The 15,432-nt window shown below is 48.7% G+C and overlaps 1 protein-coding gene across 1 annotated transcript in view; it reads right to left on the minus strand.

The window, feature by feature from the left end:
- Nucleotides 1-15,432, minus strand: part of Ift43 (intraflagellar transport 43) — a 79,851-nt gene that overhangs the window by 7,502 nt on the left and 56,917 nt on the right. The window contains exons 4-5 of the mRNA XM_038337042.1: nt 15,198-15,230; nt 13,907-13,950 (exon numbers count right to left, since the gene is read on the minus strand). Coding sequence (XP_038192970.1) covers nt 13,907-13,950; nt 15,198-15,230 — 77 coding nt within the window. The remainder of the gene's footprint in view (nt 1-13,906; nt 13,951-15,197; nt 15,231-15,432) is intronic.

Consider the following 15,432-nt stretch of genomic DNA (forward strand, 5'->3'; position numbering starts at 1 on the left):
GAGCACCGTGATACCCAGACACTTGCTGCCTGTTCCCAGAGAGGTCCTGTTCTACTCCCTGGGCTGACAATAAAGAGCTAGCCTGCTGTTTCAGGTGAGGTGGATCCGGGTGTCTACAACACACAATGTGGAAGCTCCTGTCCCCTCCAGCTGTTTGTACCACGGCAGACTATGATCGCCTACCCTCAACTTTGGCCTTTTGAGACAGGGTCTCCCTCTAGCCCAAGCTGGCCTCAAATTCACCGAAATCTCCCTGCTTCAGCCCCTAAGAGAATACAGGTCCTAGCCATGATGCCAGCAGAAAACAATGTTTTAGGTGGGTTCTGCTTCCCCTGTGTACAGCTTCAATAGCCATAGGCTTCTCACCTAGAGGAAACAAGCAGGCCCCCGTATGGCCTTTGGGTCCTGCCCAGGAGAAGATGTCTCAGGCCGAGAGCCCTTCACTCAGAAGTTGTTCTTCTTTTTTATTGACTTGGTTTTTCTTTTAGCAGCACTGGGGATCAAACCTGAGCCTTGCACGCTTACAGCAAATGTTCCGACAGTGAGTTCCATCCCAGCCCTCTGCTGGTTTTCTTGGTTGGGGATTTCTATATATGTCCAGATAGGTTTCTGTAGCACATGACATCTCTTCTACACATCAGTACTTTCTCACCTTCCCAGGCCCCTCAGGGCCTTTACGGACAACAGCATCTGTTCTTATCACTTCATCTGCCTGACCGCTTGGGACACACATCTCTTCACTGGCTTCTTCGCCACTCGGTAACCTGGCCACCGCAGGGCATCCGTGAGCTGTTAGGACTCACGTCCACCATTCAGATCCAAGTTCAACCATCAATCCACATGAAAGAAATCAGGGCACACTGCTTTAGGGTGCAGTCCGGACACACCGAGTTTGCGCCACAAGTCAGAGCTTGCAGGTGAGGGAAAACAACGGCCATGTTCTTTGGAGACGGTGACCCGAAGGCAGGGATCACCGTGTCGTTTCTCTGTAGCTGAAAACTTTGTTTTACTGAATGCTGTCACCTTCTGCATCACGCGTGGGGAATTTTAAGCAGGCAAACGGAAGAAGGTCTGATTGAAGATGAAGTTAAGTGAAAGAAATTGGTCTCATTTAGCACATGACAGGATTCATCTGTGTTCCCAAGTCCACTGAGGTGGCATCATGGCCGTTTCATATTCATGAGCTGCTGCGACACTGTGTCCCCTCATTTACAAAGAGCCGTGTTCAGCAAATTCTGTCCCTGTGGACACCCCGTGCATTTCATGGTCTTGTCAGAGAGACATCAAACGCTCCAGTAACCAAATACCAGAAAATGGCTTTAATTAGTGAATCTCAATCGTATAAATAATTTTTTTTCTAAGTGAAAAAATGGGGAATTTTTTAAGAGGGGAAAGCAGTAGGCAACAGGCTTCAAACACCCGAAGGAACAAGGGAGCGAGGTCTCGGAGGAGCCCTGACTGGTCTCCTGCACGCCCCAAATCAGGGGATGAGGTCTCCAGGTCTCTGGCAGGCCTGCTGTCTGAAGGTTCATCCCTCGTGATTTCTACTCCTTAACACAGGGTCCAGGCTGTCCTCGTCACCGGCAGATGAAGCGAAGAGAGCAGAAACGGTGACAGTGGCCAGAAAGCCACACTACAAAAGACTAAGGCCAAGGCTGATTGCAGGCACAATGGTGACCGGAGACAGAGCCACGCCTGGGCAACTCCCCGAGGAAGCCGGCGGCAGGAGAAAACAGACGGCAGATGCTTCCACACAGAAAAGCGCCGTGTGCTCCTGCTACACCCAACGCTGCTATGCTTTCAGGGAGGCAGGCCAGACCTTGGAAGGAGGAAGGTCAAAAAAAAAAAAAAAAAGTCACTCCGGACAAGAATGTGGCTCCTGAGATGGACCATGTGCTCCCCATGCCGACTGAATAGGCAGCAGAGAAGGGGCTTGGTAAGAGCACCCCGTGAGTCGTGGCACTGTGGTGTGTAGAAGCCTGACCCCACTGCTGCCCACAGCGGGGTGTCACCACGCTTTGGAAGGAGGTCTCAGACACCCAGACAGAATTTCTTCATCAGCACTCCCCCTCTGCAAAGTCTACCTAGAGCTCTATAGGAACCAGTGATGACCACACACAGGACCATCAACCAGGACGGAGCCTCGGGACCAATTCCAGGGCGGGGCTCGTGAGAGACAAGCAAACTCAAGAGGACTCCCAGGGGGACTCAATTCTGAGAAGACCTAAGTGTTACATGTTGGGGTGGCCTCTAGGGACCATCATCGTGCTGGTGACAGGCAGCTGAAGGAGATGAAGAGCGGGCTCCTCGGAGCTTCCCGGAGCTTTTCTCCATCTTTTATCTGCAGGCCTGCGCTAAGGACGAGGAGAAAGAAAGAACTTTAAACGTAACGAAGGAAGGAGGAACTCTTCGCTGAGGCCCAGCGTGAGTGACACAGTGTCACTGGGGCAGTGAGCGTGCCGTCGCAGACGCGCCACGCCAAGCGTGCTGGAGACCAGGCATATCCGATTCTATTTCATCCTCTTCATGTTCCCCGGGAAAAAAACAAGACAAACTACACCGCTTTCATTCCAAATCCTAAGGTTTTGTGTTTTTCCCTATATATATTTATTAAAAAAATGCTCCTTTGATCGATGCCACCAGCGACACCCCACAGACGGAACGCCTCTGAGCGGCTCTCTCCACGCAAGGCCACTGCTGGTGACAGCCAGCTGGTTTTGATCACAGCCATTCCGAATCGGATTTTCATAAGATAGATGAGGAGTCTTACTGCCGCTCTCTCTTATCAGATGAGAAACGGAGGGGGAGGGGAGGACGGGTCCTGAGGGAACAGCGCAACAATCAAGGGCTGTGTGGTTCTTTCTCTGTCCCTCAGCTGCAGCAATTTTCAAAAGAGTTCGCCTCAGGCACTTTTAAATGATGGTGTCTCAATTCTGTAATCATCTTTCAAGAGCTTTCTCTTAAAGGGTCTTTTAGGTAAACCTAGTCCGTCAACCACACTTATGGACTCAGGAATCAAACTGTCCTCCTGTGGATGTGTGTAGATGAGTCCCCACGGTCGGTGACTGGCAGTCAAGTTTTCGAAAGCTGGGGAAACTGACACGAGGAAGGAAGATCCACGGTTTGGCTAAGTTTGCCTCTTGCGAGAGTTAGGGGGTCCCCTGCTGCCTCCTCCCCAGATTCTGGCCACCAGGAGGTTCGGCTGGCTCAGGTCCCGGAGGAACACTTTTCCATCTGTGTCCGAGGGCAAAGACTTCTTTCTCCAAGCCAGGGTAAAGTGACGCTCCATGCCTAACTGCAGACACATAAACAGACCCGTCCCTTCCCATTTCATCGCGGCAACACCTGGCAGTCGGTGAGCAATCGACCGCCTAGTGCTAGTGAGGGGCGCATAGACAGTCACCGGCCACTCAGAACAATTGGCTGAGCATTGGAGGCAATTCAGTAGCTACACCTGTCTTCATGGCGGACTCTATTGGGCTGTTTCTTTACGGAATCCCCAGCATTTTGATCCTAGGACACCAAGCCTTTATCTCCTGGTCACGTACACTCAAGCATGTATGTAGAGAGTTTCTGTGTAGAGGCTGCCATTCTTGATGTGGAGCGGGTTGCACCAAGCAGCTCACCTGTTCTCACGGGGCAGCTGCCCCCTCCCTTCACAACTGTATGGATGAGGGACTGCATCCGGCCTGGAAGGCTGACCACCACTCGGCCACATCTGGACAGCCTCAGATAACTAAACAGGAGTGATTTCATCCTATCTAGAGTCTACCTTCCATCCCCATGAGGAGGAAGCCAAGAGCTGAGAACATAGACCCTCACTTCTATCATGATTTCAGAGAGATGGGATTCTTCATATTGGTCGGATGAATGTTGGGTAATCTACAATAAGACACATTCCTCCAGCTAGACTATGAATGACAGTGCTGACGGCGCTTCCCAAGTTCCGGGAGGAAGGTCACACAACCCGCTTCATCAAAAGCATGCACGCACACAAGGTGCAGTGCTTCGGATGGGGACATGGGAGAAAGCTGTACATGTGAATAAAGAAGATGGAATCCCAGAGAAGCTAGCTGTTGACTGAGGTGTCCTGACAGGAACTGTGGCAAGTTTGTTATGGTCTGAATGTGACACGTCCCCGTGGGCTTACGGTTATGCACATTTGTCCTCTAGGTGGCGCTGTTGCTATGGGAAGCTATGGAACCTTTAGGAGGTAGCACCCAGCTGGCAGAAGTAGGTCACTGGAGACAAGGGCTTTGAAGGTTATATTATCACGGGACATCATGATGTGAACAGCCACCCACATAGGCTTCTACCATGTGATGTGAGCAGCCCCACTGTGTCTCCCCTCTGTGATGGACTGAGACCTGCCTAACTGTGAGCCAAAATAAATGTTTTCAGCAAATACTGCAGTCACAGTGGCTCAAAAGTAAGGAATACATCTGGTGTGACTTGAAACATCAGCATACCGCTCAGATACAAAGAGTGCCCCTCCCAAGCTCTGCCAGATGCAGCAACAGAAGTCAGCCACGCACTTCTTGCCATAAACATGTAGAACTCCCACCTTAGACTGGAATGTCTAAAACCACAAACCCAAACAAACCTTTCTCTTCATAAGTTCCTATCTCGGGTATTTTATTATAGTAAGTGAAAGCTACTTTCTTTGCTGCTGCGACAAAATCCCTGACAATAACCAGCTCAGGAAAGGGGTCATCTCAACTCACAGTTTGAGGGTACAGTCCACTGTGGCAGGGAAGTCAAGGTAGCAGGAGCTTGAGGTGGCTGTCAGGACAGCAGAGAGAAATGAAGAGCGGTGCTCACTAGCCCTCTCCTCTCCACGCAGTCCCACGATTAGGGCGGGTCCTCCCAGCTCCACTGACCTAGAGAGACCCTCACAGCCGCGCGGTGATTTGTCTCTGGGGTGATTCTGGACCTCGTCAAGCAGAAAGCCAAGTGTTGTCAAACACACACCCTTCTAAGTAACACTGAAAACAAGGTCCTTAGGACTCAGGATTCAGCACCTCCTCCATGCTAGGTTAGCTATGCTTTCGCTGTTACTACAGCTAAGGTGCCTACAGTGGGCATATGATATGATGGTGTGCCCACTGTCCTACCTGTGGCCAGTTAGCTTGAAACTAGCCGATGTGGCACCAAGAACCTGGCAAACCCTGCCCTTCGTGACTGGCTTTCTTCCTATGGAGAGCTGGTTGCACTGGTCATGTGACCTGTGAGCTATTAAACCCACCATGGTGAGCGGGCGAGAGGGTGGTTATCACCAAGGTGAGCGCGTAGCATCTCCACAGGTGAAGCAGTTAGCACTGTAGACATGGACACACGCTTCATTATCAACACACTTTCCCACAAGATTGGTTTGTTTCAAATTTCTTTTCTTTTAAAAAAGATTTATTTATTTATTTATTGTACACTGGTGTCTCGCCTGTATATACTCTGTGTAAGGGTGTCAGATGCCCTAGAACTAGAATTATAGACAGCTGTGAGCTGTCATATGGGTGCTGGGAATTGAACCCAGGCTCTCTGGAAGAACAGCCAATGCTCTTAAAACATTGAGCCATCTCTCCAGCCCCCTGTTTCAAATTTCTTGCCTAGTATCTTGTAAACAAAGTAAGGCACAGACCAAAGAGAGGGCAGCCTGCCCTAGCTCACAGCCTCTGAGCACCGGCTGCAGTTACCATGTGTGGATGCTGAGGCAGGCTAGGCAAGAATGGGGTTAGATTGACATCTGTATAGAGTACTGTTAACTTTGGACTTAAACTGGTTTATTTAATAAAAAAACATCAGTGGTAATGATTAAAATTGCTTAACTAAAATTATGAATACAAAGGGGCCAGATTTAGGAGGCACCTAGGAAATGCTACCAGCTGCAGGAAGCTTCAGGAAGGCAGGCCACACAATAAAAACGTCACTAAGCATGAAACAGATGAGGCACCAGGATTCCACTCGATCTGCTCTTAAAGGGTATTTCCCACTTTCGCTTGCTCTCCATTGAAGCCATTAGGCTCAAAGTGACTGCTGTCCACAGAAGGCACGGAGGATGTGGTAGAAGGGTTAAGGGAGAATGAGACAGTGCCCAAAAGAGAGGCGGAAAGCCCAGAGATGGAGATGGCTGGGGAGCAGGAGTCGGGGGTCGGCTGAGATAGCCCTCTAGAGATAGCGTATTTCCAATTCCGCTGACAGCCTGCACCTCACGTCTCTTCCAGCCTCATTGCGTGGCTGTGCTGAGCCACTTTTACCTATTTTCCCTGTTGACATGGATAGAAAATTGAGCAATTACCCTTAAACTCAAAGCTCTCAGATCATCCAGATTGCTACACTTGAAGAATTAAGTCCCCAATCGCCCCTGGCTAGAAGTGGCTCGACTCAGCTTGTCCTTTAGGAATTAAACACTTTTGGGTTGGTCAGAAGGATTTATTATTCCTAGGTTTCAAGGCATTTCACTTCTGTCAAAACTGGACCTCAGAATGTGAAAGAGACAGCTCTCCCCAGCGGGGCTGCGGTGCACCCACAGCTCAGGGCTGCGGTGAGAGGGAGTCACAATGCTAGACACAGTCCTGCATGACGCAAGAAGATGGTGCCTGAACACCGTGACTCCTTTGATTAAGCTCCTGTTTTCAGAGACTGGGGAGAGGCTCACGGACGTTTTTCTAACTTGCATTTTGGTTTAACATAAACGAGTTGAAAGTTGAGTCCATGTTCAATTGTATATTCAGCGGTAGTTTTAACCTGACTATCCTTTGTGCATGTGTGTGTCCTTTCGCATGTGTGCACCCCAGAGTACCTTCCTGCTCCCATTTCCCCAGTGCTGGGACTATAGGCACACACTCCTGTACCCAGGATTTTCAGGTTGGCGCTAATAAAACTCAAGTCCATGTTTGCATGACAAGCACTTCGCCAACTGTGGCTTCTCCCAGGTGTCCCCGAATATTCTCTTCTGGAGATAAAGAATTTTCTTTTCCCCATCTGTATACCCCGCCGTGTTCTTTGAGGCCTTACAGTCTACCAGGAACTTGCCTTCTACCACTGAGAGCATTTTAGGGCAGATGGAGACTAAGCAGGCCCGAAGGAGGGGGTGGTGGGTGTGGGGGTGATTCATCTTTGTGCCTGTGGTCTCTTCTCTAGCTCCCAACCCCCACTGCCCTTCCCTGGATGCTTGAAAAACCACATTTAGATCACCTGTCTGCTCCATCGCCCAGCTCAAGTGAGGGCTCCGTTTTTCTCTCTAACAGCACCTGGTCTCTTCCTTCAGGAGACCAAGTCATCATCTATTCCTTTGTTGTGTTTGGTTTTTCGAGACAAGGTTTCTCTGCGTAGCAGCTCTGGCTGTCTTAGTACTCACTTTTCAGACCAGGCTGTCCTTGAACTCACATCTTTTAGATCCGCCTGCCTCTGCCTCCCCAGTGCTGGGATTAAAGGCGTGCGCCACCACATCTGCTGGTCCTACTTATTTAGCTGTGTGATAATGTGCTTTATTCCTGTCCCCCTGCTACACTGTAAGCGGCCTTGAAGGCAAAGACAATGACTGCCTTGTTCACCATCATATTCTAGAGCCAAGCCTCGCACATCCCTCAGAGGGATATACAGACGGTTGCTGAGTCAATGAAGGAGGGAGCAGCTTGTTCAAAAAGTCACTTTCATAGACCGAGTGCAGTCCTATTCCAGATATGACACTCCTTTTCAAATGCCATGTAACCATCCCTGACAGATATCTAATGGCTTTAGAGCAAATAAAAGACTTGATTTTTTTTTTTTTTGAGACAGGGTCTCAAAAACTTGATTTTAAGAATGGATGATCGACAAATTGAAAAATGGGATTATGTAAAATTAAAATGTTTTGTATAGCTAAAGAAACATGCACTGAGAGCTTACAGAATGGGGAAAAAAATCACTGCCAACTATGTATCAGACGAGGAATTAGAATGTGATACTTTCTATATATAAAGAACTTCAAACATTAAACACCAGCTATCCAACTGATAAATGGACCACTGATCTGAACAGGAAGTTCTCAGAAGAAGAAATACAAATAAATATTCGAAAAAAGTGTTCAACATCCTTAGCCACGAGAACTGCTTTGAGGTTCCATCCCACCCCAGTCAGAATGGGCATCATCAAGAAAACCAAGAAAAACAAATGCTGAGATTATGGGAAAAGGACATTCTCTCACACTGCCGGTGGGGTGGAAACTGGGGGAGCCACAGTAGAGGCCAGTGCACAAGTCCCTCAAAAAACTAAACACCGAACTGCCATGACTCAGCTGAGCCATTCCCAGGAATATACTGGAAGGACAGTTACGTCACCGTACCATGGAGATATTTGCACATCCATGTCTACCGCTGTACTGTTCACCTAGATGCCCACGAGCAGGTGGAAGAAGAAGTACTGTGTACACACAATGGAATTTTAGTTAGGCAGAAAGAAAAACTAAATGATGACTTTTGGAGGAAGATGGGTACTGAAGATCACACGCTATGAGACAGACCAGACCCAGAAACGTAGTTAAATACTGCACACACTCTCTTACACAGACTCTAGGTTTAAATGTACATCTATGTATGTGTGTGTGCGTACATGCGTGTGTGTGTGTGTGTGTGTGATGAAAGGGGAAGGGAAGATTGTATGTGGAGAGAGGGGAGAAGAAAGTAATGGAAAACATGTTGCAAGAAAGCAGAGGGGAGGGGGGGACATATGATGGGATGAAAGAAACCAATAAGTCACAGGGAGAGGGCGTAAGAGAGACTGAGACCCATACCATCAAACACAGTGTGACACGTGTGTGTAACAAGGCCAAAATGAATGCCATTACCCTGTATACTAACTTTTAAAATGTCTTTAAAAAGGATGGGTGGCTCTGCCAGTGAAGGCTGCTTGTCTAAATAGAGGAGACTTGCTTTGCCTGCTCCAAGGTCACGTGGGACACTCCCTGCCCTCTACTCTCCAGCCAATCTCTATAGTCACAACCTCCCACTGGTTAGGAATGCCTGGGAGAGCCTCAAACTAGAGCCAGCAGGTTAGGAAGAAGACTAAAAACCTGCCTAACATCACTAAAGGCAGTCTAGAGTCGGAATGGACACAAAACGGGGCTTAGATCTGCAAACCAGCACCCCTTCCAACTTCGTTAACTGTTCTCCACCCAGAGTCTCTCCTCACGCCGGATCACGTCTTTTCTTCCAGCCAATCAGGTCCTGTTCACACCTCACAACCGGACCCAGGTCCTTCCTTCTTCCTGAGGTGTTTTCAGTACCTACACAACTAAACACACACGCTCACAACTATGCAACCATGTCCTGTCACGCCTCCCCTTTCTGTCATTCATAGCTGCTGAATTCCTATAGTTATTTATTTTTTTTAATCTTCTGTTTTGCTTTCCAACAAAATCCATCCTGGGTTTTGTGAAGGATTTACAAATCGCTTCCAAGGACCTAATCCAACTTGCAGCTGTGTTCTACTTACAGAGATTTTTTTTTTTCTTAAAGAATTCGTTCTTGGGGGCTGGCAGCCTAGCTCAGTGACAGACTGCTTATCGGACCTGTGGCGCTGGGTACAAGTTCCAGCACCACGTGCCTAAAAGTGTCATTTTTAATTTCGTATTTAATTTTCTCGTGCTGGGGATTCAGCCTTACAGGAGCTACGGGCATTTTACAATTAGAAATACATCCTTAGTCTGCCTGTCATCCTCTCAAACCTAACTTGACATCTTTCAAGCTGTGCTCTGTGCTCATCACAGGCTCCGACACTCTCCGCCCTACTCTTTTGTTGTTTCACGTGTTTGTGTTCTCTGTCTGGCCTCTACATCATCTGAGCTGACAGCCTAGCCACGTCTCACCAACAGTCCCACGCCATGTCCTTTGGTTCACCAGCAGACGCCCAAGCCACTTGCAAATGTCGCTCACTGTTTCCATTCTGAAATCTCTGGAAGTCCTTTCTCCTGTGTTTTATGCCCTATTCCCTAGAAGGACGAGGCACTGGTGGAGGGATGTCATGCTTCTCCTTCCTCCCCCAGGCATCAGGGCGGCATGAATGGTACCCACCAAGGGTGAAGATGCTGAGGATGCAGCTACGGAGATAAGGTTTCTGAACCGGCTCCACGCCCGGCAGGCAGGCAAGGAGCAAGAGTGTCTTCTCACTAGACCAGAAGCTCCTGCAGGTCTGGGACCGCCTTACTGACCACCATCTCTAGCACCTGGGGCAAGACAGGCCCCGGCAGGCACTGGGTGAGGACCCGCTGGCTCTCCTCCATAAACCTAACCTCCAAGGCTGGTAGGAGATGGGAGAAGGCGACAGACAGAACAAGGGAGACTTGCTGTTGGCTCGCCTCTTCCCTAGTGCTGCTCACCAATGACCCATCCCTACCAGGTGAAATCAGCCCCTCCCAGGCTGAAAATGCTCCCTGTTCCCCTAAGAACCTGAACAGGGTTTTATTAAGAGAGCCACTAGGTCTCCTGACAGTTGTCCAAGGAGCTTTTAACGTCATCTTTGAACGCGTGGCATGAATGATTCACGGGGATCATTCCTGGACTCTCCCCACCCACGGGATATTCTGAGTTCAAAGGAGCAGCCCTCACTAGCCAACCAAGGAAGGCCCTGAGAAAAGATAATTCTAGAAACTAGTTATATGTAACATATGATTCTTAGCGCATAATGGATTCTAAACATTCACGTTTGGTGAAATGGACCAAGTCGCATATTAAGTGTGACATGAACTAGTTTTCCACTAAGGACACAAGCAGAGTTCAATGGAGAGACAGACTGACGCTAGGAAGGAGGTGTCGCTCCTGGGGGGTTTGTGAGGAAGGGGTTTGTGCGTCAGGCCTCCATGTCAAAATCAAAAGTTTCCCATGCCGTGTTTAAGAAAGGGAAAATATTAGTGGGGCTCTCGGAAAATCAGTCTTTCTTCTTTCCTTCCTTGGTGGGACTCGACTAAGCACCCAGCAGTCACTCTACAGCCCGTGGTGAAGATCCCCTCAGCTCTAAGGAATTCATCCCAAAGGCTGAAAATAAGAGCTCAGAGGTCAAAGGTCGGCCTCAAAATCCTGCTGCTAACACGTACCGGTTGCGTGACCTTGGGCAAGGCTACCCTCCACTGCCTTAAGCCTGCTTGTCTTCAGAATGGGGATAATGAGCAATTCAAGTGTTTATCAACAGGCTAATATACAGTGTGTGGTATGCCCATATAACAACATCACTCGTCAATAAAAGCGAAGATACTAACCACGGTACATGCGACGTCTGAATCGGTGTTGGGATCATGATGAGGTGAAAAGCCAGGCATGTCTAGGCTTCTGTTTATGTAAACTGAGAAAAAAAATATATGTACTTATGCCTCCATTTATTCTGGGAAATGAAATTATTTTATCAGAAAAAAAAAGCTCCAACTGTTGAGGCCAGAGGCTGAAGAGGGACGTGCTGAGGGCGTAATAGAGACTCTGTCTGTTCATTGTGACAGCGGCTTCACAGGACAGGAGCGTCAGCCAAAGAACTGCCTACTAGGAATGTTTAAGGCTTTCTGTACTCAAACAGATGCAATAAAGTTGATTTAAAAACCTTTGCCACGGAGCGGTGGTGTGTCAGGAAAGAGCCTCCGACACAAACATCAGGACCTGAGTTAAGATCCTAGGAACCCAGATAAAAGCTAGGCCTGGTGGTGTGTGTCCAACACTCCAGCAATGCAGGGCAAGGGCGATGGGTAGATCCCTGCAGCTCACTGGCCGGCCCAGTCAAACTGATGAACTCGGGGTTCAGTGAGAGACCCTACTTAAAAAGTAAAGGTGAAAAGTGATCTAGAATGACATGCCTATCAGCCTCTCACCTTCACACGAATGCGTACACATATACACGCACACACATGCACATATACACACATGCACACACACAAACCACACCGAGCTTGCTATAGACTGTTGATTGTTCTTGAGAGCCACAGGGCGCAATATGTAAAATGTAAGCCAAATTGGTACCATATCCCTAGCTTGGCAGCTGGTAAATGGTGATGGCGACATTGGTGGACAGCTGAGGTGTAAGAGCTGATTCTCCTGGGAGTTCAGCCTCTGAGTCCCGCTACCCTATCTATATAATATCCTCTGAGCCTCCATTTCTGTATTAAAGGGCAGGTTTGCTGACCGCGAGCCAATCATAAAATGATTCCTGTATCAGAAAGGGTCTACACCCAATCGCTTCAAAGTATACCTACCTCAGCTGGAATTGCCCTAAGCAGGCTTAAAAGGGGCTGCCTTATTCTCCCCCAGGGTGGAAGCCATTTTGGGTGGACCCAAGCACGCTGTTTTTTTCTGTCTTTCTGGTCATTTGGAGTGATCTAAGGACTCTAGAGTAGCATTTTCCACAAGGAAAAACATGAAGGAAGCAGGGTCTTTAGAAGCCTTTGAAGGGTGTTGGAAGGCGGCTCCAGGCAGAGTGGCGCACAGCCTGAAGACAGTCCGGTGAACAGCACCAGTAGATCATGAACGGCATTGTTTTCTTGCTATTTCTATTCAGAAGTTTCTGCCAAAGAGCTCTAGAAATCATGTTTCCTGAATTTAGTGTTTCTTACACAAAGCCCAAATTTCTTGGTGTTACAAACAAATACACAAGCAACCGGAGACCGAAGTGACTCAAAAACTGACCTGCAGACACTACTAGCCAATACTCACTCCTAGTTGCCGTTCCAGACTGGCCAGATCCGTACCCTGCAGATAACCTCCATTGCCATCTCCTAGTTCAGGCTGAGGCCCCCAAGCTTCCCAGGCCTCAGAGGTCTTCAGCCACAGGGTGTGTGAGGCGAGCCAGCCCCAGACAGGGGATCAAGACCAGAGATGTGTTAGGTTTTGCACGGGAGGCGCCAAAATGACAGTCCTAAGACGGTGGCCTGGATCTAACATAGGCTAGATTCTTACTGGGTAAACAGAAATCTGAACTCAGCAACCCTTAAGAATCTTACGGTTTGGGTTTCTGTTTGTCAGGAAGGTTACTGCTTCCCTTCAACTGACAGGGGCGAGATACACTTGGTTCTGGGTAACCAGTTTGTGGATACCGACCTGTGGACTAACATCTCAAACCCACGCCTTCCCACCGAGTCGCAGGTCTCTGATTTTGTGAGACAGCCCATCAGTTTGTCCCTGATGAGCGATTTTCTAACCACAAGGTGATCTTTGGTGATCGCTGCGCTCGCTCACAAGATGCCTTAGACTAATCCATGGCCACAGGCCACCCTCAGCCGAGGAGAGCTAGAAATACAGCCTGACATGGAACTGTTAACTTACTTATAACGTATTTTCTCAATGCAATTTTCTTCTTTCTCTTTCTCTCCCCCTCTCTCTCTCTGTAACTTGATTATGCGGTTCTCGAGCATGAACTTTGTAGTTGACAATATTTTGTCTTAGTGACAAAAAGTTGGACACGTCTTAGTGCTAGCTACAGACAGCTCTCAAAATAAACACCTTGACCATCAAAGACCTGCCAACAAACAGATCAGCCTTTGAAGGGGGACAAATAGGCTCAGGATCAATATGTTCTCACCCAGAGTGTTCCATATCCAATTAAACTATTCATTGATGAGGGATCAGTGTGTGCATGCGCATGTGCGCATGCATGTGTGAAGAGAGAGAAAGATAGAGAAGTGGAAATACCTCTTCCAGAAGGAAAATGAGTCACCAGAAACAGACTCAGAAGAGACAGCAATGATAGGATTAGCCGCCCAAGTACTTAAAATGGTCACTACTGTACACACATACACCCCAACTCTAGCAGAGAGGAAGTGGATAAAGCAGGAGACCCCACAAAAGCACTCGGCAAAGCAGAGATGTGAGCAGCAGTCTTGGCTTCAAGCCCGCAGCCAAGGACTCCCCAGGGGCCCCCAGGTCTCCTGACTGTGCCCCGACTTCCTCAAGGAACTCACCTTCTTCATCTGATCCAGTCAGGCTGTGTTGTCTGAGGCGGCGACTGTTAGTGGAAAACAGAACAGGAGAGTTTTAGACACAGCTAGCGACAACCTAGAGTCAACAGCTGTCCTGACTAGTTTTAGTTCAGCTTGACACACAAACTGGAGTCCTCTGAAAAAAAAAGGGAACCTCAGCTGAGAAAATGCCTCCATAAGATCCAGCTGTAAGGCATTTTCTTCCTTAGTAATTAAGGGGGGAGGCCCCAGCCCATTGCGGGTTGGGCAATCCCAGGGTTAGAGATCCTTTGAGCAAGCCATGAGGAGCAAGACAGTGAGAGCACCCCTCCATGGTCTCTGCATCAGCTCCTGCCTCCTGGTTCCTGTCCTGACTTCCCTCAGTGAGGAACAGTGCTGTGGAAGCGTGAGCTAAATAAACCCTGTCCTCCCCAACTCGTGTCTGGTCACGGTGCTTCAGCACAGCAATAGTGACCCTAACTAAGACAATAGATAATAAATTAAAACCCTCCTTATTTCATAATCTTGGTCAAATCTTTCAGGCAAATGAGTCTGCTGTGCATGGCTGCACAGGCTGTGTGACCCCCCCATTCCCACGGGCAGCACCCACAGATGCACACGAATGCTCTCCTCAAGCCTGCAAGGGCAAGAGCACTTGCCATTTTACCTTTGCCTAGAACCTTTTCCTTTCATTTTAATTAATTTCATTTTCATTTTTTAAAGGTCTTAGGAGAAGGCCAGGGTCAGCAGATTATCTTACTTTCTGCCCATCTGTGCTGTTCTAGCGGAAAGTTTGGGCTGGCACGCTGTTACCTGGACACGCGATCCTGAAAAGCCGGTGGTGAGCCTGACGTGGCACAAGCGTGCCAGGTTCTGACCTTCAGGTGAGGAGGGGCCATGAAGCAAGCTCTTACCTCACCGTGCAGATCCCAGCCCCAGGCCACAGCCAGACTCCAGACCACCTGATTTTCTTTTTTAAGCCTTCATTATCACTTTTATGCGGATGACTGTTTTGGTCTGCATGTTTGTCTGCATACTGAGTGTGGGCCTGAGGTGAGATGAGGGGGCTGAGCCCCTAGAACAACTGGAGCTAAGGATGGTTGTGAGCTGCCAGGTGGGTGCTGCAAACCCACCCCTGGTGCCCTGCACAGACTCTTAGCTGCTGAGCCCTCTCTCCAGCCCTTCATCTGTTGTTTTCAATGCTGTATTCAACACAGGCTGGAGAGACCATGGCGGCCAAGGCCACACGGCTGGCACAACCCCCTACAGGACACACAAGAACACGGGAACTCACTCTTCCATCTCCTCAGAAAATTTCTTTCCCAATCTGAAAAAAAAAAGAGAGAAACAAAGTTTAAGGCGACCCGTGAGTTTCACACACTAGAGCATCCCTGGGGAGAGGTTCAGGTAGGGCCAAGTCAGCATATCTCTGTTTGGCTGGAATCTCTGGCTTGACCCCACTCAGTCCCTCTCCAAACTCTCCTCTAAGGCTGCCAGCTCCCCTAGGCTGTGTGTGGTGTGTGTGTGTG

This window comes from Arvicola amphibius, chromosome 7 (genome assembly GCF_903992535.2).
Source record: "Arvicola amphibius chromosome 7, mArvAmp1.2, whole genome shotgun sequence".
Classification (NCBI taxonomy): domain Eukaryota; kingdom Metazoa; phylum Chordata; class Mammalia; order Rodentia; family Cricetidae; genus Arvicola; species Arvicola amphibius.